General features: G+C 45.8%; 1 protein-coding gene across 4 annotated transcripts in view; it reads right to left on the reverse strand.

Moving 5' to 3' along the window:
- LOC144773622 (transient receptor potential cation channel subfamily M member 2-like) overlaps positions 1 to 24,192 on the reverse strand; it is a 1,628,848-nt gene that overhangs the window by 1,439,709 nt on the left and 164,947 nt on the right. For all 4 annotated transcript variants that reach the window (XM_078658771.1, XM_078658770.1, XM_078658769.1 and 1 more), the window contains exon 6: positions 2,554 to 2,717. In XM_078658771.1, the coding sequence (XP_078514897.1) occupies positions 2,554 to 2,717 (164 nt within the window). The remainder of the gene's footprint in view (positions 1 to 2,553; positions 2,718 to 24,192) is intronic.

A 24,192-nucleotide genomic window follows, 5' to 3' on the forward strand; every position in this document is an offset into this window, starting at 1 on the left:
TAACGGAAAATGTAGGTAGCCCCACACCCTTACTTTGTGCAAAATAGGAAAATAAAGAGCACAGTACAGTAATATGAGAAATACCAAAGAGTCTCTCTTTTGTGCAAATAAGCAAATATAAAAAAAGCGCTTTTGCATCAATAAATAAATACTTAGTACAGATCTGCTAGCAGCAAGTATAGATAACAGCAAAACCCTTACTTTATGCAAAATAGGCAAATAAACAGTGCAAGTATTTAATGGCAGCAAGCCCTTCCTTTGTGCATTGTGTTCCGCTTTGTACATCAGTAAATGAATACTTAGTACAGATAAAATAGCAGCAAATCTAGATAGCAGCAAGTCCTTACTTTGTGCAAAATAGGCAAATAAAAAGTGCAAATGTATAATAGCAGCAAACCCTTTCTTTGTGCAAACTAGGCAAATAAGAAGTATATGTATTGAAGCCATGTTAAGGTCAGATGATCTTGTCTGTGCCGTATCTGACCTAATCTTGATAATAGAACCAACAATTCTTCAATATATGAACTCTCCTTTTTTCCCCTGCAACACCTCTTTTCACCACCGGGTTGCAGGTATGCCGATGAGGGGCTACTACCCAGTAAATATATCACTCGTGATATACTTGATTCCCCACAGATCCTAAATATCTTTTTAACTTGATGCAGTGTTTGTTATATGTATTGATGAACTGGGGTATGCTGTTTCTTGCAGATACAATAAACGGAGAAAAGAGGTGCAGTGAGGACGCTGACCCTAACCCTGATGAAATTGCCGCAAACTCTGTGAGGCATTGAAACATGTTGGTTTTAATTGAGCAGACACACAGCAAGGAATAAAATAGTGTAGGCAGTGGGTTTAGCTTGTTTTTAAACGAAGGTGCTCCGGGTTCTATGATAGATCCTGGTACTCCACATGTAGCATACAGAACACCATTTTGTTTTTCTTTTTCTCCTCTCTATCTATTTTATTTTTCAAGTTGGCAGGTGCTAATGATGAGAACCTGAGGACACAGGCGAGTACCAGCCTGTAACCTCCCATGGTGTTACTCCTGTGAGGCTCTGCCAACTTTTCCTCACCTTTTTCTCAACCTTTAGGTCCCCCTCACACTGGTGGGAGGGTGTGAACAAGCAGATACAGCACCACATATCATAGTTGAAAGTAGTGATTTAGGTCATTGGATGGCAGATGTGAGATATTGATTCACTGCCATGACACATAAAATTGTGACCTTTCACTTCTACACATCACCTTGTCACCAAGTGCTTCTTGGGTTGTTGCATGATTTTTTCTTGTACAGTGCTGCTTCCAACTGTATTTCCGTGTGTAAATATCTCTGAAAATTGGTGAATTACAAGCCATGTACTAACTAATTGAGCCTCCTTGTTTCCTTCATATGTTATGTTTTTTGCATACATAACTTAATTGCCTATGAATTTGTTACCTATTGGGACATTGTGTTCTATATATACTTCATACCCAGTCCCATTTTGGTTTATGGGTCCTACTCCTGTTTCGTTTCACCATCCATTTACTCAACCACTACCGATGCACTATACAATGACCCAGACACTAATCATGCACATATCCAATCAATCAGTTGTCTGAGGCCCACGACATGGGTAAAAGAACTATGTGAGTTATGTTTTCCATGCATAAATACATTCTATATTCTTCCAATACTGGACTTCATCAATAAGTAGTTTGGACTTTACATGGAACAATGGAGCTATAAACTATATTATTAGAATTAGCATGGTATTTAGGTGCTTTTCCAAGGTACTTTTACTGCTTCCACCCCAGCTAGTCTTTACCTCTATGCAAGTCCTGTATCCAGAATCATCATGAGATTGAATTATTTCCTCGGTCATTTTAGTTTAAATCAGTTATAGTTGTCCTTTTTCAGTTACAAAAAAACACATTGATGTTAAGACATGGTGTCGTTCCCTCCCAGCACCTTAAAAAGAACCTTGAAATCAAACCAAGATGGGGAATTACTACAAGAATGTTTCTCAAATGCTCTCCTTTTCATAGTTAACTTGCCTGTTAAGATTTGTGTTTCTAGATTCTCCCCATTGGCTGATATTTAGCCCCATCATATTTTGTTTAAACGTTTCTTGGATTTTACCTTTTTTTTTCAAATTAACCTAACGTTCATACAGATAGTTTAATTTTGTATTTGTTTTTATTCGTTTCACAAACAGCCCTCCTGTCCTGGTCATCTGAGCTGTTCAACTCTATTTTATCTGGCCGCTCTGTTTCCCTTTCCAATTATATTCTTTGTGTCAATTATTAAGAAGAGCTACATGCTTATTTCAGCCAATTCTAAGAAAAAAGCACTGGCGCATTGAATTATTGTGGCTTAAAAAACGGTCTTGTCGCAAAGTGATTATCCCCTTACCTATGCATGTTACGTGATCTCAATGTTTAGAAGATAGCATGTGACAAAATGCCCTCATTCGAATTCTTCTAGACATCTGCCCTTCCCATTTGTCTTTCACATTCCTGTTCATCACATGCATTTTTTGATCTTTTTCCAATGTCGCTTTGCCTCACCTCTTTTCTGATCAACATGTCCCTGTTGTGGACGGTGCCCCAGGGGGCGATGCCGATGGTGACAATGTCACCGTAGCTGCTGCCCCTCATGCTGAAGTCCCGCACTGCTTCACCAACAAGCTTCGACACACCGGCGTGGCAGCCACCTGTAATGATCCAGGCTCCTAAATAGACAGGAATGTGCAAAGATAAGTTAGGCCTTAAGATATGAGTTCAAAAATGGACTTTTTCTAGTTTAATATTTATCCCAAAGGTGCGTGCTAGATCTCAAGGCGTTAACTTGTGGCAGGACAGAGAAGGAATCTTGCATTCTGAAGTTAGAGGTAAAGAGTAAAGTACTTGTATCAATAGGGTGATGGATACGAGCTTTAAAAATATAGGGGCATATCATCAAGAGGGGGGTAATTATCGGTAAGGGCACTTAGCGCTAGGATAATTATCGCCACCCAACTCTGAATGTTATTGAGCAGATAGCGTGCTATAAGCAACGCTTATCTCCACAGCGATAGAAATTCAGAGCGCAAGCTGCCTAACTGTGTAATTATCGCTGGAAATCCAGCGATAATCGCACAACTTTAGGAGATAGCTTGCTGATAGGGCCACACATACTTAGCCATGGTACACACCTTCCATAGGATATCATGGCTAAGTCAGTTTCAAAGCAGGCATAAGGAAAGTAGCGATAACAGAGGTTATCGCTACTTCTGTCGCTATGCTGCTTTGCATGATGCTTGATAATAGGAGAAATGCCGCTTAGCGACATTTCTCCGGTTATCCTGGGGGAGAAACGCCCACATTGCATCTCATTAGAGATGCAAAGCTGGGTGTTTAGGGAAAGTGTGAAGAAACATGGATTCACGCGTTAGCTTGTCCTTGCTAATAGGGCGTTAAAATTATTGCTGCTTTTCGGCCGAAAACGGCCGCAAAAGCAGCAATAATTTTTTTAACGCCGCCTTGTTGATATGCTCCTCAGCGAGGCAGAAAATATGGGAAGTTAAATGTTGGGATACACAAATAATTGTGATGTCCAAATATCGTTGGCAATAATTTCATTATTTGAGGTTGGTAATATTGTTTTAAATAATATTGATTTTGTTAAAATCATTTTCAATACATTAATGGTTAAAAATATTGTTTTTAAATTGTTTAAATGTGTTATGTTGATATATTAATTTTATGTGTTATTATTCTTCAAATAAAGAAGATTTCGATTTTTTATTACAGTTTTTAATTTTAACTTATAGGGCCCCATTTTGATGTTGGGGTATAGGCCATCTGACAGCTCATTAGTGGCATTCTTCCCTACATTTGAGGCATCGGTCCAACCACCATATTATGATACAGGCATCTACCAATGCCTTGGGGGGGAATGCACTCTGCCTCCCACTGGCTCAGGGAGGTCGTCAGGGTGGAGGATGGATTGTAATCCCCAAAATGGAGGCGGTGCTTGCTCAGGCACCACCGTGGGAATTACTATGAACGTTTCCGACAGACATTCTATGGCATTCTGATTGCCATTGAAACGCTGTCAGAAAAGGACAGTGCGGGCCAAGCAGGGTCCCTGTCCCTGTCCCCCTGCAGCCTCTGCTATGAGGTTGGGGGGGGGTACCACAGCTTCCATGCACGGATGTTTAAAAAGTGTATCTTTCTCATTGTGGCTTCTTCTGCGGATTTCACTTTCCAACCACTGTGACGGTGTTAGCATTCTGATTTTAGTAACGAGGCCGCTGACTCCTTGTTGGGCGCTTCCATTTCCATCGCGCTGCCGGTTAGACACACATCCGACCGGCATCGTCATGATATCCATTGTGTTGTAGCGGGATATTGGGTTTATGGGGGATAGTGTATCAAGTTCATTCATTGAGAATAATCAAGAATTGTTTACCATATTTTATTAAATTATATTACATGATTTACAATTATGAAAATTATGTAATATTGATTTATTTTCATTCTAAGTTATTTGCAGGCTGGGAGGATTAATTAATAAATATTTTACAATTCATCATTATTTGCTAATTAATTATTTAACTCAATTTAATTATGTTATTTATAGAATAATTATTTATTTTAGTTGAAGGGCGGTTGGTTTGCAGGGGTCTAATGTGAGAAGTTAACAAGTAATAATTACTAATTTATGAATGTTAGATTTGGGGGTCTCTAGTTGGCACAGGTAGGTACTTGTGACAAATAGGGACCCTTGCCTCTAGTCAGGGTAAGGGGATACGCTCATAAAATAACCCCTGCTCACCCCCTTGGTAGCTTGGCACAAGGAGGGAGGCTTATCTCAGAGGCAGTGTGTAAAGCATTTGTGAACACATTCAGTATTCAAGTGACAACACCACAGGTGGACGCCACATAAGTTTTATATCAAAAATAAGTATTCTTCTCTTGGGGGAGGAGCCAAGCTCGCGATCGTAATGGTCGCTCTGTAGCTCGGCTCCGTCAGCCTTCCGGCCTGACTCGCATATCCTGCCGCATATCCTGCCCCGAGACGACACACTCGAGCAGAAATTGAAACGCAACGTGTTGCTCTTACTCACCGTCTGACCTGGAGGCTCCTGCGTGCCGCGGTTCCGAAGTTGTGCCCCCCGAGGGACCGGGGCCTCCCCGGTGTTGAGACCGGGGCCTCCCCTATTGGACCCAGACCGGCGTTGATGAAAACGACGGCCCCGGCCGAGAGAGTGAGCCACTGGCGAGAGACCGTTGTGCGAACATCCCGGTGGTCTTGATCCGGGCTTGCCTTGGCGGCCGTGAAGCTGGAGTGGGGCGCGGTGCTCCGAGGGCTGATCGTGTGAAGGGGTCCCCCCGCCGCTGCTCCGTCCATCCACCCTGGAGCCTCGCGCCCGGGCTCTGTTCATCGGACACGCCAGCGATATTGCAGGCTGAACCCCGACTTTGGCGGCTCTCCTTTCTGCACCAAGGCTACATTAGTAGGGACCCCCTTGGTACCTGAGGGGGTCCGCATCTGTGAGCCTGATCCGAGAGTCGCGGAGGGTGGTGACGAGGCTAAATCTACAAAATGGCGGCCGTCGAGCTGGGCCGTGGATATCCTCCAGACGGCGGACCTGGATTGCTGGACTGAACGGGGGCCTGGATATGTGTGCGTGAGCCTACAATTGGCGACGTTCTAGACGCACTACGGTCCTTGCATGCGGCCTTGGCCCCCGATGCCCCTGGGGGATCGATGCGGTCCGCCGCCATCTTAGATGGCCGGTTCCTCACGGTCTCCTCTCGTCTCAGTGATGCCACTGCTTCACCCCCCTCGGCCGCGATGAGGGCTACTACCGCTGTCCATCGACGGGTATGCAAGCAAGTGGCTTTGGAACCTCCTGCGCTTCAATGTTTGGAGTTTGGGGGCCTGGATATCGTGCTGGGGTCCGATCCTACCCGAGTGTCCAAGAAGCATGGTGGCTTGCAACATATCTTTGCCTTGATGAGGTCGTGTTTCTGTACTGCAGGGGAACCCCCGCTTTCCCGAATGGCGGAACTGAACTCCTGTCTTTTCCTGCCCTTGTTAACATTGTTGGGACACTTGAACTGCATACCCGGACTTTTGTTCTCTTGCTTATGGATTGACCTCCCTGGCCTACGTCTTTATCGGACTACTTTTCATTCGTGTGATTTCCCCGCACCGAGTTGCTCACTTCTCGCTGTCATGTGGTGGGTGTTAATTGTGGCTAAGAAGGGCCTGGGGTGAGCTACATTGCTCCCGGTGGATTGCTGGTGTACGTATCCGTGGCGAAATTTCCCGTATACATGGTGCTGTGGGTGACCCCCTTGTAAGTTTTATGACGCTCGTGATTGTGTCGTCTTAGTTTAAACGTATTACGATTCAATGGTTGGGCGGAGGGCTGAGGCCGACCGTTTTGTCTTTGCTCCTTTACTCCTCCCTCCTACTTCTTTTGTCTTCATGCCATTCTTTTTGTCTCTTTATTCCTCTTCTCTTTCTTGTCACTACTACATTTCGGGTTCGGGATTAGGGCGACAGGCTGGCTGCTGGAGGGGTAGGCCGTAGCCTTCTGCAGGGGTGCTGGGTGGGATGGGTCTTATTTGCTGGTTTATTTTCCTTAGTTCTATGGCCCTTTTGTGTCTCTTTATAGGAGCGCCGCGTCTGTCCCTGCCTCCCATGGTATGATTGGGATGGGGTCTGTATCGTCGCTGCTCTCCTTCTTGTGGCTATGCTGCATTTCAATGACGTCTCCCATCCCCTCCTTGTTGCTAATACTCCTGCTCTTTTCTGTGTCCTTGCTACGGGATGCTTGTTTCGGCGCGTCGCTCTTCTCTTTCAGTCTGTATTTTTCTTTTTCCCCTCTTCCTTCCCCTCCCCTTCTTCTTTCTCTCCCAAAGGTTAGTATGACGGGTTAGTTCTAGTGATGTTAATATTCCGGTTCCTTCGTTCTGTTTCCGATGTACTACTGGGGGGTAGATGTGCGTAAGATGAGTCTAATTGTATGTTAATTTGGATTAACCGCATCTGTTTTCATACTGATGTGTGCTGTAGTGACGCTTCTCCGCATTGCTGCCCTCTAGTTTTCTTATAGCCAATGGTTTGCTCTGGGAACCCGGATTCATTTATGCTGTATCCGAGCCTGTTATACTCCTTATTGTAATATTATAAAACTAACCTTCTTTATTCCTGTTTGTGGGCCGTCCAGATCCTCCCCCCCCCTCCCTTTTTTGAACTGTATTGATTACACACCATCATGATTGTTTCTGTATATTTTTCTTCTGTATTTCTTGACTGTTCTATTGTGTCGTGGCCGGCCTGTCTGGTTGTAGGCCCAGATTTGTATATCCTTTCTGTACAAATAAAGGTTTACAAAAAAAAAAATAAAAAAAAAATAAAAAAGTATTCTTTATATAGATTTAACACAAGACCACAAACGACAAAAATACTGTATTAAAATAGTAGTTTTATCTTATTTTTCTTGAGCCCTTAGAAAGCAACACTTTTAGTCAATGTACCTTAATTTGCGACACGCAGGGCAACAAAAGTGTTGGAAAGATGGAAATGCGGCAAGATCCTGTGCAAAGAAATAAAGACATCAAGTTCTTTCTGATGCGGCACGCTTCTCTGATGTTGCGAGAAGTCTTGGCTCGATGCGTCAGCTGCAGCAGCGACACCCTTGTTCAGTGATGTGACGATATCGGGTTTGGCAGCGACACTCTTCTCCGACGATGCGAGGCGCTTCCTCTCGATGCGACAACTGCAGCAGCGACACCCTTGTTCAGTGATGTGAAGGCAGCAGCTCCGACGGTGGCACTCTTCTCCATGGATGTGAGGCGCTTATTGTGATGCGGTGCAATGCGACAGCTACATCGGGGACATCCTTATTCCTTACTCAGTGATGCAACGGCAGCGGCTGCAACGGTGACACGCTTCTTCCTCTTGAGTCACGCTTCCAGCTCCTTGCGACATGGAGTCCCTCAGAAGGCCCAAAACAGCAGCAGGCACTTCCAAAGAACTCTGGGGAGCTGGGGGTTGAAGTATGTTGTCCCTGAGACTTTAGCAGGAGGCAAGCTCTTTCCCAAGCCCTTGGAGATCCTTCACAAGTTGAAAGCAAAGTACACAAAGTTCCTATCTCCTTCCTTTGGCAGTAAGGCAACCAGTGCGGGCCAATCCCCCAAGCAGCACTTCAGCTTGGGAATAGTCTCTCCTCAGTTTCTTCAGGTTCTTCTCCTCAGCAAAGGTTTCTTCTTCTTGTCCAAAAGGGATCTAATTTCTTGGGATCAGGGTCCCAATACTTATACCCCAAAATCCTTTGTCCTCTGAGGACAGAGGGGCCTTTGGCCAGTCTAAACAAGTTCTGGAGCACTCTGTTGACATGACTCCTTCCTTCCTTTCACAGTGCAAGGCAGAAACATTAGACGTCTCACAGAATGTTAAAACCAACTTCACTAAAAGATGCATTTTATCATTCTGAGTTCAGGCATACTAAACTCGAATTTCTACTTTGTTCCTTGAGTCAGTTAGGATTATAAGATGTAATAATCTAACTGCCCATTCTGGCCTATGGAGAAAAAGTAGCCTTGCAATAGTGAAAAACGAAAATGGCTGCAATTCACTATTAGGACATGCCGCACACACCAGGGCATGTCCTACCTTTTCCTTACAATGCACCCTGCCCGTGGGCCTACCATCGGGGTGTATGATATGAAGAAAAGGGAACTGGCAAGTGGGTGCACTTGCCCAGTCAGCATGGCAGTACCAGACTGCACACAGGCTCTGCAATGGCAGACCATAGACACACTTTTACATGCTGCTTCTGTGGGTGGCACAACCAGTGCTGCAAGCCCACTAGCAGCATTTGGTTTACAATCCCTGGGCACACTCAGTGCACTGTACTAGGGTCTGACAAGTAAAGCAAATCAGCCAATCATGGAATCAAAAATTATTACATCAATTTACAATAGGGAGAGTACATGCACTTTAGCACTGATCAGAAGTTGTAAAGTGCCCAGAGTCATAACCAGCAAACAACAGTTCAGAAAAAATATAGGAGGAAGGCAAAAAGTTCAGGTATGACCCTGCAAAAAGGACCAAGTCCAACAATGAATATATTTGCAATTAAATATTTAATTAATGCTTAATGATGTAAAATATTTTAAGTTATAGTTTTGATGCAGGTTGCTAGGTTTGTACGAGTATAGGGTGATGTTAATTAATTAATAATTTAATAATAATTATGTATTCATGGATAAATATTTTATTGAAATGTAATTATGTACATTCATTAATTGTTTTGTTTTATATATATATATATATATATATATATATATATATATATATATATATATATATATATATATACATATATTCATTGAAAAAACCATAGGTTATAGACCATATATAGTTAGGAATTAGCATTTACAAAAACCTTATTTTACTCACACAAAACCATTGAAATTCCATATATAGTTAGTTGCACTAACTATATATCGCGCACCCGCAATCCACTGCTGATCATGTCACATATTACATCATTCATGACATGGTCAGTGACATCACTGATGACATCACTGATGACATCACTGATGACAACATCCAGTGACTGTATGTTTCTGTAAAGTTAAAATATGTCTTACATATTGAAGAATGAGTGGATGTATAAGTGTCTGGATGAAGGATTTAGTAGGTGCGTGACTGACTGTATGAGTGAGTGATTAAATGTGTCTCACTGAATGCATGGGTTAGTGACTAAACTGTCTTAATTTGTGCATCATTATGTCTGTTGTGATGTAAACTGCTGCATGTGTTGATCATTAGCTATACGAGAGGCTATATGTGTTATTAATTGGTTGCCCAAGTATTTCTATGGGAGATTGAGTTTGTGTGGGGGTGGCTGGAAGGTGTGTGACTCTGTGCATAGATGTGTGAGCAGTTTATTCACTAGGTGTATGAGTTCAAGAGTGCATGTGGAAACAGCTACATGGGCAGTTGACTGTGTGCATGAGTGTATTGATGAGTGAATGGATATCTCAATGCTACATGTCATAGTAAGTACATATGTAAAACACAGTACATGTGAGAGTTGGCATATATAAATAACTGTGCATGAGAGCCACTGAATGAGTGAGTGGTTGTATCGATCATTGTGAACTTGTATCAGGGATTGTATAAGAGAGTAAATATGTGTTAGTATAGGTTTCAATAAGTAAGGTGTGTATAACTGTATAGTTGAAGAAATGGAGGTGAGATTGTTTCTTTGCATGACTGACTGGGTGTGTGAGTAACTCCATGGATGAGTGGCAGTGTGTGACTGTCTGTATACACTGAGTGTATCTAAGGTTATATTAGAGTCTGAAGAGGTTTATCGTATTAGCACAAGAATGATGTCAAATGAGACGTCATCAGTGATGTCATCAGTGATGTCATTTGAGATGTCATCAGTGATGTCATCAGTGATGTCACTGACCATGTCATGAATGATGTAATATGTGACATGATCAGCAGTGGATTGCGGGTGCGCGATATATAGTTAGTGCAACTAACTATATATGGAATTTCAATGGTTTTGTGTGAGTAAAATAAGGTTTTTTAAATGCTAATTCCTAACTATATATGGTCTATAACCTATGGTTTTTTCAGTGAATTTTCAAGGTTTTGTAAATGCTAATTCCTAACTATATATGGTCTATAACCTATGGTTTTTTCAGTGAATTTCAATGGTTTTTTAATAGCAAATATCATACGCTGTCGAATGTCAAGTACGTGGTAAGTAAAAACATTTTCGTGTTTATGCACACTGATCTGCTTTGAATGCTGCCCCCCACCCCTCATTTCTATTAGGAGTACTCTCTCTTTGCAGATAGTGAAGGGTAGTTAACGCAGGCCTTTGCCCCCGTTGTAATCCGTCGTGCCTGCTTCTCTCTCCATTTGATTGATTGTTCTCTTTGGTTCATTCTCTATTTACAAACAAGCACAGAGTCGCAATACTCTGTTTAGTCTTTGCAGATAGCGAAAAATCGTGTAAAAAAACAAAAGGAATCGAGCAAAATCAGTAGGCCACTAATGGGATCTCTTTTTGACCTCCCTAAAATAGAAACATTAGGAACAACCTGTTGATAATACCAATGTGTATGTACATAAGCGGCGTTCATTTGTGTTCACAGTACCCCTTGTTGATTGTTTGAATCGACCATTGAATTGTTCGAAGTTGGTTCTCTTAAGAATCTTCTCTGCCTGCAAACGAGGAAGAATAGGAATATTCTCTCTCCCTTTGCAGATAGTGAAGGGTAGGTAACGCAAACCTTTAACACGTCGTGCCTATTTCGTTCCTCATTGATTGATTGTTTCCCCAAACATTGACTGTTTGGGAATTGGTTCTTTTTGGAGGTATTCCCTGTTTGCAAATATACGTAGGAAAATCTTTGCAAATAGTGAAAGGGTACGTAATGCGGACCTTTCTCCCCCGTTGTAATCTGTCATGCCTATCTACTCCCCACTGATTGATGCACCTGTTTCACCCGGACCATTTACTAGAGATACGTCATCTGGCCCGACCAGAGAGCACCCCTAGTGAAAAGGACATATGCAATAATAACGAAGTGATCACTGTATCCTGTTAACAGAAACTTTAGCATGAAACAACCTGGAAAGAAAAGAATAGGAAAACGAAAATCAGTAGGCCACTGATGAACATGAACTTTTATTAAACAACGAACAAAGAAACGATAACATAACGTAATGATAAAACCTATTAATGTCCTAGAAACAAGAAAACGTTAGAAATATGCCAGTGGTGAGAGACCAGAAAAACAGTAAGAGAAACCAAATCACCCCTCGCTGTCCCACCGCCTGCCACGCCAAAAAAATCGATAGACTAGGGAAAATGCAAGTCAGTAGAACATCCGCCCCCACTCTGGAAACTTCCAAGGTGGGGCAGGGTTGCGGCTACGCCCAGCCGGGAGCAGCCATATAAGGCGGGTCCTGCTGCCACGCCTTGGCCAGGAGATCCTAACGTAGGGTGTAGCCGGAGGAGAGGCCGAGGCCAGCGGGACCCGGCCAGGGGATTGCCTTTACAACGCTGAAGAGTTGCAGGGGGGGGAATGTCTCTTCGACCCTCCCCTCTCTCTCCCAGTCCGGCCGCGGTGGCCCTTGAGAGTTTCAGGTAGTCCCGCCACATGCTCTTCCGGTCCGGCCACCAACGGTCGGGGGGCCGAGGCCGACGGGATCCGGCTGCAGCCGATAAACCAAGGAACCCGTTCATGGGGCCAGAGCCAGGGGCGTCCGGCCGACATCCACCGGAAGCCCGGCCCAAAGACGGACGGGACATTTTTTCTTTTCTCCTTCGTAATAGCAGCGGCAACATGCCAGGCACCACTTCTTTCTTCAAAAATGGCTTTGACAACACTGGGGGGGATGTCTTGCACATGCATCCGACCCCCCCCCCCCGTCCTCATCGCCACCGGCCATAACAAATGTCAAGCGGGGCGCCGTGGGGTGCACTGGGAGGGAGAGACGGTGCGAACAGGCCTCTCCCGCCTCCTCAGGTGAAGGCTTCCCAGCTGCACCCTCAGCGCTCCAGGCGCCCCGAAAAGGGTTCGTCCACTGTGTCGATGCTGCAACGTCTCGCCCGGCAGGGTGGAGCCCGTCCGCTCATGTGACCCCGCGATCGCCGGTAGCTGCCGAACTCTCAAAATGGCGATCGACCTGGCAAGAGCGGGCCCAGCATGAAGAAATGGCCCGGTCACTGGTTGACTCCACCACCGTAGTCCTCCACGACCTTGAAGATTCTACAGGAGCCGCGGGAGTCTCCGACCCCCGATGGGGAATGACTGCCATGATCGCCCGTGGAGTGACGAAACTGTATCCGCGGGACGTCGGCGCTCCCATGCTGGCGCCAGCCTCACTTTGAATTACTAGAATCCTGCAGACCTCAGTTCCGGTGAAAGCACACTGTGACCCGGTAGGAAAAATTGTTGCACCCCCTCCCCTTTTGAAGTGATAGTTCAAACCACCGATCCTTTCCTTTGCCCTTTTAACGGAACTTTGGACTGCCTCCCCCTCTTTTACATTTTCTAGAGAAAACAAAACATTAACCACTACATTACCATAGCAGTTGACACCAGAACTGTTTTCAAATTGAAAACCAACAACATCTTCAACAGAATCCTTTTTGTTTCTGCTGTGACCCTGCTACAGCACAGGCATTGTCCCCAGCAGTAATTCTGCAATGCCGGTAAGAATACCTGTGGTGCCTACTGGACTCACTCACCCCCGCGGCGCCCCATGCCGTTATTTGCTGGGCGGCAACTTACTAGACATCACCTTCGTGCCATCTAGATTTCAGCGCGTTCTGCTGCCTTGGAACTATTCGCACAACAGACTGCTACTGACGACCCACCCCCAGGCAACATCTTCTGAATTTTCATAATTTGAAAGAACTAGTAACATGTCCTCATCAGGAATTTCCTCATGAAAAGTCTGCAATGATGATTCTTGTAACTCTATGGTCTCCAAACATTCGATAAATTCGCCATCAAGAGATTGATCAAAAAAATCATTCAAGTCATCTCCTCCTTGTGAGAAAATTTCATTATTGGTGCTGTCAATTTCAATAAATGTATTGGATAATTCAAAAGAAATTGCCACGGTCTCTTTGTTGTTTAAATGTTTTTACTGTTTTGTTGTATATATTTATAAGTTATTAAAGTTTTATAATCCTACTACTTTGTTGGAGTGCTATATATTTTTAATGTGACACATAAATGTAAAAACTTTGATGTACAAAGAGTCATCCCTGGAATCTTCCGCTTCAGGCTCGGTCCCCTCCCCAATCACAATACAGGATGGTTTTCAGATAGTAGGAACACGTGTGGTGTGACGGATCTCATCGGGTGTGGGCCTTGATCTACTATAACTCCTTTGAAGAGGGGTGATTCTTTACAGCTGGAGCCATAAACTACATCTGCAGGGCTAGCTGATAGCCTGGACAATCGGACACAGAGGAAGAGGAGTGTCAGAGGGTGCGGTAGTGAATATGGCGAAAGGGAGGTGTCGGGCGGGCACAGAGTGTGATTCTCAGGGAAGAGCAGCGCAGATGGAGGGAGGTTTATTGCCCATGCATAAGACAGAGAGCGGGGGTGACCAGTGCTTGGGGAAGATGCTTGCGAGGGTGGGGAGCCATGCTACGAATCGACAGCGTGCAGAGAGTGGGTCTGGTCAAGGCATCTAAAATGGCTGCTGTGCACGACAAAAGTGTGGCATTTCAAAAAAGGCAAGATGGCGCAAACAATGTTTTTCAACACTTCCTCATTTCCTTCGAATCGAACGTTAACAGACGTTGGTGCATATTACCAAAGTTAAGCGATATTTATCGCTAACGATGCTTACCAACGAATTTTTTACCGCTAAGCATTGTCAGAAATTATCGAAGATAAACCTTGCTATTATCAAGGTTTATCGCAAATGCGATAAAAAACGGCCGCAATGCATGAATATCGCTAAAAAGTCAGCGATATTCATGCATTACCGAGCTAATGCTCTTAGCCATGTTATCCACCTCCCATTGGATAACATGGCTAAGAACTGCTCAGGGCAGGTGTTACTTTTTGGAGATATTCGCGCTTAGCGCGAATATCTCCAAAAGTTGGTAATAGGAGATATATATCTTGCATGTTGTAATGCAAATTATTGTGGTATATGGAACTCATACCATAATCTCTCAGGAAAGCAGAAACTGATCCTTTTGGGACCGCCTGAGAAGGCCTAGGGGGTGAGGGGTACTCTACTTTGCCCCCTTTTCACGTTCCGAACTATTTTATTTTACTCTCTTCTGTAATTACACAAAATAGCAGCGATAAGATGCATCAGAGACACACAGTGAGAGAAAGGAGGCCGGAGATGAAGAAGAGATGTCAAATACACATTGGAGATAATATAGTGGGAGAAGGGAAGTAAATATGAGTAAACTTACCATGTAACATAAAAATGTTGCACTCTATACTATAAGTCTCATTTTATACTACACTCACTTCGCTACAACCTCATAAATTAAAAATAAAAATGAATAATGTCTCAAACAATTTTTGATTTCTAAATATAAATTTATTCTTCAGAATTTTCTAAATTTGAAAGAACTAGTAACATGTCCTCATCAGCAATTTCCTCTTCAATCATCTCATCTGGAATCTCCTCATTAAAAGTCTGCAATGATGATTCTTGTAACTCTATGGTCTCCAAACATTCGATAAATTCGCCATCAACAGATTGATCAAAAAAATCATTCAAGTCATCTCCTCCTTGTGACAATATTTCATTATTGGTGCTGTCAATTTCAATCAATGTAGTGGAATCATTCAAGTCATCTCCTCCTTGTGAAAATATTTCATTATTGGTGCTGTCAATTTCAATCAATGTAGTGGAATCATTCAAGTCATCTCCTCGTGACAATATTTCATTATTGGTGCTCTCAATTTCAATCAATGTAGTGGAATCATTCAAGTCATCTCCTCCTTGTGACAATATTTCATTATTGGTGCTGTCAATTTCAATCAATCTAATGAAATCATACAAGTCATCTCCTCCTTGTGACAATATTTCATTATTGGTGCTCTCAATTTCAATCAATGTAGTGGACAATGCAAAAGAAATTGCCACGGTCTCTTCATTGTGAGCCATTTTATTTTGAAATTGCTTGCTGTAAATTGCAGAAAAAAATAATCACTTTCATTTATCGTTTTTAGTAATACATAATATAAAACTAACTTTATCAAGTATTTAGTATAACAGAAGGACTGCAAATAAATAACAGAAAACATTTTTCAAATTATCTTCAAGTGTACAACATAGTTCCCCTTACAAATTAACAACTCACCTTTTTAAAAGTAGGAGAAGTGTTAGTACTGTGTAAATCAAACACCAGAAATTCACCACCAAAAATTCCTCACAAATGTACCTCAGACAGTAGTATCACAAAATGGCTGTGGTTTCCTCTCATTTGAGATATATACATAACCAATTAACTTTCATCACACACAAATACAAAACCAAAGTAACATTTTAATTGGTTCTAAATTTCAACACTTTCAAATGTGTTTTCCCCATGCAATTTTCCATAGGACATTTACATACGTCTACAGCCTGAATGGCTGAACGGAATTACACCAAACTTGGCAAAATGGTACATCAAACCTAAGAGGTCAGGAAGGATCTACTATGCCCCCTTATGGTCATTTGCCCCTTCGCTTTGGCCTCCTCTTGTCTCTCGATCCTACCGAGAGACAAGATGGCGGCCGCTACGGACTGTTTGTAATGTTGACAGACGCCGGAGAACCAATCAGCTTCGCAAAGCTCCGTAACGCGAAAAGTACGCGAAGCGGAGCGCTGTTACAGATATATATCTTTTTTTGAACGTTAATTTCTCAAAATCCACTGGAGCACATATATTGAGACCTAGCAAAGGCACATCGGGCTACCAGTCCCTAATATTTTACCAAGTTCCGTGCAAATCCATTCAGCCGTTCGATTATTATTATTATTTTTTTTTTTGCCCCGCGGGGCCCTTTTAAAACCTCCACATCAAACCTAGGGGGTCAGCGAGGATCTACTATGCCCCCTTATGGTCATTTGCCCCTTCGCTTTGGCCTCCTCTTGTCTCTCGATCCTACCGAGAGACAAGATGGCGGCCGCTACGGACTGTTTGGAATGTTTACAGACGCCGGAGAACCAATCAGCTTCGCTTCACAAAGCTCCGTTGCGCGAAAAGTACGCGAACTGGAGCGCTGCCCGGTCCGCTGTTACAGATATATATCTTTTTTTAAACGTTAATTTCTCAAAATCCACTGTAGCACATATATTGAGACCTACAAAAGGCACATCGGGCTACCAGTCCCTACAATTTTGCCAAGTTTCGTGCAAATCCATTCAGCCGTTCGGGCTAAAAGTGAGGCCAACCGCCCTATGGAAAACTCAATGTTAAAAACACGTTTTGGGACCCCCCTTTTTTCTCGACCCCCCCTGGACGAACCCCCCCCCAATTTTCAGGGGCTGCTCAGAAACAAAATGTGCCATTTTCCTGAAAATTTCAGCCAATTCCGTCCACAAACGCCAAAGTTATTAGACATAGAATTTTCAAAAATCCCATAGAGAAAAAATCCTAACTATATATACCTACTGGCGACCGCCAGTAGGTAATATATATATATATATATAAAATATATATGTGTGTGAATTAATATTTTTCACTTAGAGAGTTTAATATTTTTTCTATATTCATCTTGTTACTTTTGCCAGTAATGTGTTAGAAGTGAAGTATTTTCCCTACTCAGGTATAGACTGCAGTAAGAATAGTAAAATGAACCTCTTTGTGATGCAACTTTCTCTACAATTGCGCTCTTTTGAGTGAGAATAGGTAATCTCTTCCCTCCAAACCCCAATTGTTTCACTACTATTTCACAGAATAGAGTTGGAATAGTACATTTTCCCCTCCAGAGTCAAATACTTTCCCTACTGTTGCACTGACTGAAGTGGTAATAGTGCATTTTACTCCTCCAAAGTCCAACACTTTCCCTACCATGCATAAACTAGAGTGGGAATACGAGTTTTAATCTTCTTAGACTTCAATATTATTAATAATGTTTGTTAAATAGAGTTTATAGCATTCATTGTTCTATTTTACATTTGTTTTTATTTTTACATTTAGTTTAATGTTTATATTATTTTTTGTAAATGTGTTTTTGGGATTTTTCAACTTTTTTTTTTTATAACTTACAGTAAATTATATATTTTTCTTAGTCACTTTTTAAATATTATTTATGGTTTTATCCTGCACGTATGTTATATTACAGAGTGGCAGTAGCCACTCTGTAGTTCTATTTAGGTTGACCAGAGGTAGGGATTTATTGGACTTTTGTCCCTTTATAACTTTGCACCCATTAGACAAAGGAACATGAAAGTTTGCAGACCTGTTGCACCCGCCTTATTGTGGGTGAACTAAAAGTTCCACTCTGTTTTGTCAAGGGGGTGCACATAAAAAAGGTAGTCCTAAAACAAGCTTCAAATCCAATGCATTTTCGATAGACTTTTGAATTTCTCATAGCGCAGAAACCCATCAGCTGGATTTTTATGAAATTTTGTAGTATTACATATTAGGGAGCGCAGATGATTCAGAGGAGGTACTGCAGGTAAGTAGAGTAAGCAATAAGGTTTTTCAACGTAGGGATTGATTTCGATGTCGGTTGGAAGGGCTCCAAATCGGATTCTGGTTCTCCGATCCAGAGTCAGAAGGCCTGTTTCCGACCGATTTTGATGCCCCTACGAATGACCGAGTACGATGATCAATAAGAGGGTGGACGTTCTGACTCGGTTCTCAATACGAATCGGATGGCATTCGGAGTTACCGAGTCGGTCAGAGTCGACTCTTACAGGTCTACAACCAGCTTTTCCAACCGAACAATTCCGATGACCGATTCGGAAAGCCTGTCCAAATCGGTTGTTCCGTGACAAATCAGCTGCTGGAATTGGTCTTTCGGGGACCCCTTTCACCTGTGGCCCTCTGAATTGGGTCTGTAGGGGTCCCTATGGGTCCCCTCTTCTGACCCATGCACAGTGTGGCAGGCACATGGGGTGCCTGCCACAGGGTGCATGATTTTCCTTTCTACAATGGAAGTCTGTGTACGGATCCGTAACATAGGCTCCGATTGAGGTCAATGGGAGTCTGACCAAATCGGATCCAGAGGCTTCCGAATGCATCGTACTTGCTCGGTCTGACTCCCGCGGCTGAGACGGCCAGAAAGCATTCCAGGACCGATTTGGTCAGGATGCTTTCCAGCCAAGATTGGAATCAGGCCCCCCAGAATAACTTTACAACCGTTTGACGATTCACCACAAAAATCTACAGACATATAATATTTTCTACTTTTTTGTAGTGAAACCTTAAGAGAGTGCAGAGATAAAAGGGGTTCCGAAAACATCTTTTTCCAGGAATATAGTTTCCATAGATTATTGTATTTGACATAGTGCAAAAAATGGCTGAATGGATTTACATGAAATTTGGCAGCATTATACATTATGGTGCACACCTTATGCTTTTGGGTACTGAAGTTAAGTTGGATAAGTATTTTGTTTAAGTTATAATGCACTTAAACAAAGTGGCAAGTGTCACCACAGTACTTTCACAGAATTCCACAAACTTTGATGTATCTACTGCAGGACATGGTCGTAAACGTATTTAAAATATTTAAAAAAAGTATAAATACATTTTCCTACCCATTACAACTTTAATAAAGTGGAAATAGGTAGGGACCTACTTCTTACCTACACCTAAGGCCCTAGTACTGAACACAGCCAAAGTGTAGTAAAAACAATATGATGCCTTTTCATCAACAAGAAAAAAACATTACACAATTATATACTGGCTTGTCATCTCCATGTACCACAGTATACTGCAAAGGTTTCACAGTATACCATGGTCCAAAATATAAGAAGACTTAGTGGTAGTAATGGATATCGGTACCCTTTGTTCACTCATGGTGGTGCATTGGTAATCCAATACTTAAGTCATATTTACAAACGAATGCAAGGCCATGCATTATTGGTAAATAGAGAGAAATGGAAGGTAGCACAATTTGCTCTATTGTGTAGCTCTGCGCATTATAATCTGCATTGCTGCTATATTTCGCATTCAACCATATGCCACGCCACTGTAGCCACCCACTATACACTATCCACTCTACTCCACAATACTCTATGCCTCTCCACTGCATGAGAGTTCAGTCTACACCACTCTTGTGGACACCACTCCACTGTAGGCTATTCCACTTTACACTATTCTACAGTGCGCCACTCCACTCTGTTCTACTGTATGGCATTTCACTCAACAACACTCCACTGTAGGCTATTCCACTGTATGCCACTCCACTCTATGATACTCCACTCTACACTTGTCCAGTGTGTGGCACTCCACTCTAAGCCAATTCATACTACACTATACAATTGGATCCCACTCCAAAGTACAAATGTATGCTATTACATTCTACCCCATGCTACTGTATGCAACTCCAGTCTACACCACTCCATTATACACCACTCCACTGTACACTACTTCACTATATACTATTATACTGTACACCACTCCATTGTACAATACTCTGCTCCACAACACACTCTATGTTATGCTAATACACTGTACGCAACTCCACTCTATGCCTCTTCAGTGTACGCCACTCTGCTATAGGCTAATCCAGTTTGTGCTATTCCACTCTACCCCATTCAACCGTATGCCACTCCACTCTATGCTACTTCACTGTATGCTACTCCACCCTATGTTACCACACCACTCCGGGGATTGTCACTCCATTCTAACCCACTCCATTCTCTGCTTTTACATTGAATGCCACTCCTTTGTACGCCACTCAACTAGATGCTATTACACTCTCCCTTATTCTAGTGTACACTACTCCAGTCAACACTACTTCATTGTAGGCCACTTTACTATTGTATGCTGCTACACTACACGCTATTCCAGTCTACGCCACTCTACTGTATGCCACTCCTCTCTACACTATTCCAGGCTAGGTCGCCCCCATGCTCCTCCGCTGATTGCCGCTGCCTGCCACCTGTTTTTGCCTGCCTGCCTCGAGCGACCTAGCCGCCGCTGAGCCGCCCGCTTGCCTCAGACTCTTCCCGCCGCTGCCTCCCTGCGGCCCCGCCCCCCGCCAGCCCATTCGCCGCCCCGCTCCCGCCACCCAGCTGACCCGCCCTTCCGGCTACCTACTTAAGGGGACTGCGCTCTCCACGAGGGAGCGACCGCTGAGCCTGTTCCAGGCTAGGTCGCCCCCACGCTCCTCCGCTGATTGCCGCTGCCTGCCACCTGTTTTTGCCTGCCTGCCGCGAGTGATCCAGCCGCCGCTGAGCCGCCCGCTCGCCTCAGACTCTTCCCGCCGCTGCCTCCCTGCGGAACCGCCCCCCGCCAGCCCATGCGCCGCCCCGCTCCTGCCACCCAGCTGACCCACCCTCCCGGCTACCTACTTAAGGGGACTGCGCTCTCCACGAGGGAGCGACCGCTGAGCCTGTTCCAGGCTAGGTCGCCCCCACGCTCCTCCGCTGATTGCTGCTGCCTGCCACCAGTTTTTGCCTGCCTGCCTCGAGCGACCCAGCCGCCGCTGAGCCGCCCGCTCGCCTCAGACTCTTCCCGCCGCTGCCTCCCTGCGGCCCCACCCCCCGCCAGCCCATTCACCGCCCCGCTCCCGCCACCCAGCTGACCCGCCCTCCCGGCTACCTACTTATGATGCCCACGCGTACGCGCAGCGTTGACGCACAGCGGGCGCGCCGATTGTGCGCCGATGGCGCGACAAAGGCAAGCCCGTCTGCGCCAGCCCGCGCCTGGACGGCGCCCAGTGCCAGGACCCCTGGCCCTCGACGTTGCCAGCCCACACGACGGACCTACGACGCCGCCACCCTCATCGCACTCAAACCCGACCGAAACCGAGCCTGCTACCAAGCCACCCCGAGACGCACCCACGGATCCTTCACCTGCCAAGCCTGCAAGTTCACCTGCCTCCGGACCTGCACCGCACCCGTCAAACCGAGCACCAGCAACAATCACCTCAAGTGCATCCTGCTCAACACCCGATCCGTCCACAGACACGCCATTGAACTTTGGAACCTGCTCGACACAACTTCACCAGACGTCGCCTTCCTCACAGAAACATGGATGAACGCCTCCTCTGCGCCCGACATCGCCATCGCCATCCCGGACGGATAAAAGATCACCCGGAGGGACCGCGTCAACCAGACTGGAGGAGGCATCGCCATCGTACACAAGAACACCATCCGCATCACGACCGACTCCAACGACACCTTCTCCGACGCCGAGCACCTCCACTTCCAGATACACACCGACCCAAAGACGACCCTCAGAGGCACCCTCATCTACAGACCCCCGGGACCACGCACACAATTCAGCGAAGACATCGCGGACTTCACTAGCCCGCACGCCCTCCCCTCCGCCGACTACATCCTCCTAGGGGACCTCAACTTCCACCTGGAGAACAACAAGGACCGCAACACCGCCGCCCTGCTGGACAACCTCGCCAACCTCGGACTCAAGCAACTGGTCAACACCCCCACCCACTACGCCGGCCACACGCTTGACCCTGTCTTCTCATCCAGCAAGCACGTCACCTTCAGCCACTCCACCGGACTTCACTGGACCGACCACAGCTGCGTCCACTTCAGCTTCAGAAGAACCACGACCCACCACCACCCGCAACAGGTTCCTCGCAGGAGCTGGATCAAGATCACCGCAGAACAGCTCACCACCTCCCTCAGCCATAACCCTCCCACCAGCACAACGGACCCTAACGAAGCAGCCCGCAACTTCACGCAGTGGCTGACCGCCTGCGCCAACGACCTCGCGCCACTGAAGAACCCCCCCAGCAGACCCAGAAGCAAGAAAGCCTCCTGGTTCACCGATGAACTCAAGGACTCCAAGAAGAACTGCCGCACCCTCGAGAAAGCCTGGCTCCTCAACCAGACCACAGACAACATGACCGCCCTCAAACACGCCACCCGCAAGCATCACCAGCTTATCCGCACCACCAAAAAGACAGCACTATAGGAACGACTGGACAACAACGCCCACGACAGCAAGGAACTCTTCAGCATCGTCAAGGAGTTCTCCAACCCCAGGACAGGCAACAACGACATCACTACCTCACAAGATCTCTGCGACTCTCTAGGCCTCGTTCTTCCACCGCAAGATCGCCGACATCCACAACAGCTTCGGCGCACCATCCACGCACCCAACCGTCGAACCAACGCCCCCCACTGCCACCCTCTGCACCTGGACCACGGTAACCACCGAAGACACAGCCCGCACCATGAACACCATCCACTCCGGATCTCCAACCGACCCCTGCCCCCACCACGTCTTCAACAAGGCCGACTCCACCATCGCACCCCAACTCCGGGACATCATCAATACCTCCTTCAACACCGCCACCTTCCCGGAGAGCTGGAAGCATGCCGAGCTCAGCGCCCTACTGAAGAAACCAACAGCGGACCCCACCGACCTCAAGAACCTCCGCCCCATCTCGCTCCTCCCTTTTCCTGCCAAAGTCATCGAGAAGATCGTCAACAGTCAGCTTGCCGCCTTCCTCGAAACGAACGGATCCCTCGACCCATCGCAGTCCGGTTTCCGAGCCAACCACAGCACCGAGACCGCCCTCATCGCGGCCACCGACGCCATCAGAACCCTGCTCGATAACGGGGAAACAGCGGCCCTCATCCTCCTGGACCTCTCCGCAGCGTTCGACACTGTCTGCCACCGCACCCTAGTGCAGCGCCTCAGCAACATCGGAATCCAAGAGAAGGCACTGAAGTGGATCATCTCGTTCCTCGCCGGAAGAACCCAGAGAGTCCGCCTCCCCCCGTTTTGATCCGAGGCCACCGAAGTCATCTGCGGCGTCCCACAAGGATCATCACTCAGCCCCACCCTCTTCAACGTCTACATGAGACCACTTGCAGCCATCGCACGCCAACACAACCTCAACATCATCTCCTACGCCGACGACACCCAACTGATCCTCTCCCTCACCAGAGACCCCGCCACCACCAGAACCAGCCTACACGAAGGAATGAAAGACGTCGCCGAGTGGATGAAGAACAGCCGCCTAAAACTGAACTCAGACAAGACGGAAGTCCTCATCCTGGGAATATCGCCCTTCGCCTGGGAAGACTCCTGGTGGCCTCCCGCCCTGGGCACCGCTCCCAAGCTAACAGACCACGCACGCAACCTGGGCTTCATCCTGGACTCTTCCCTCTCGATGACCAGACAAGTCAACGCCGTCTTCTCATCGTGCTTCAACACCCTACGCATGCTCCGCAAGATCTTCCGATGGATCCCGACCGAAACCAGGAAGACGGTCACCCAGGCACTCGTCACCAGCCGACTGGACTACGGAAACACCCTCTACACCGGAACCACAGCCAAGCTACAGAAAAGACTCCAACGCATCCAGAACGCCTCCGCCCGACTCATCCTGGACATCCCCCGAAGCAGCCACATCTCCGGCCACCTGAGGGACCTGCACTGGCTCCCCGTCAGCAAGGATCACGTTCAGGACCCTTACCCACGCACACAAGTCTCTCCACGACCTGGGCCCCAAGTACCTCAACGACCGCCTGACCTT

The sequence above is a fragment of the Lissotriton helveticus genome, chromosome 8 (genome assembly GCF_964261635.1).
Source record: "Lissotriton helveticus chromosome 8, aLisHel1.1, whole genome shotgun sequence".
Lineage (NCBI taxonomy): Eukaryota > Metazoa > Chordata > Amphibia > Caudata > Salamandridae > Lissotriton > Lissotriton helveticus.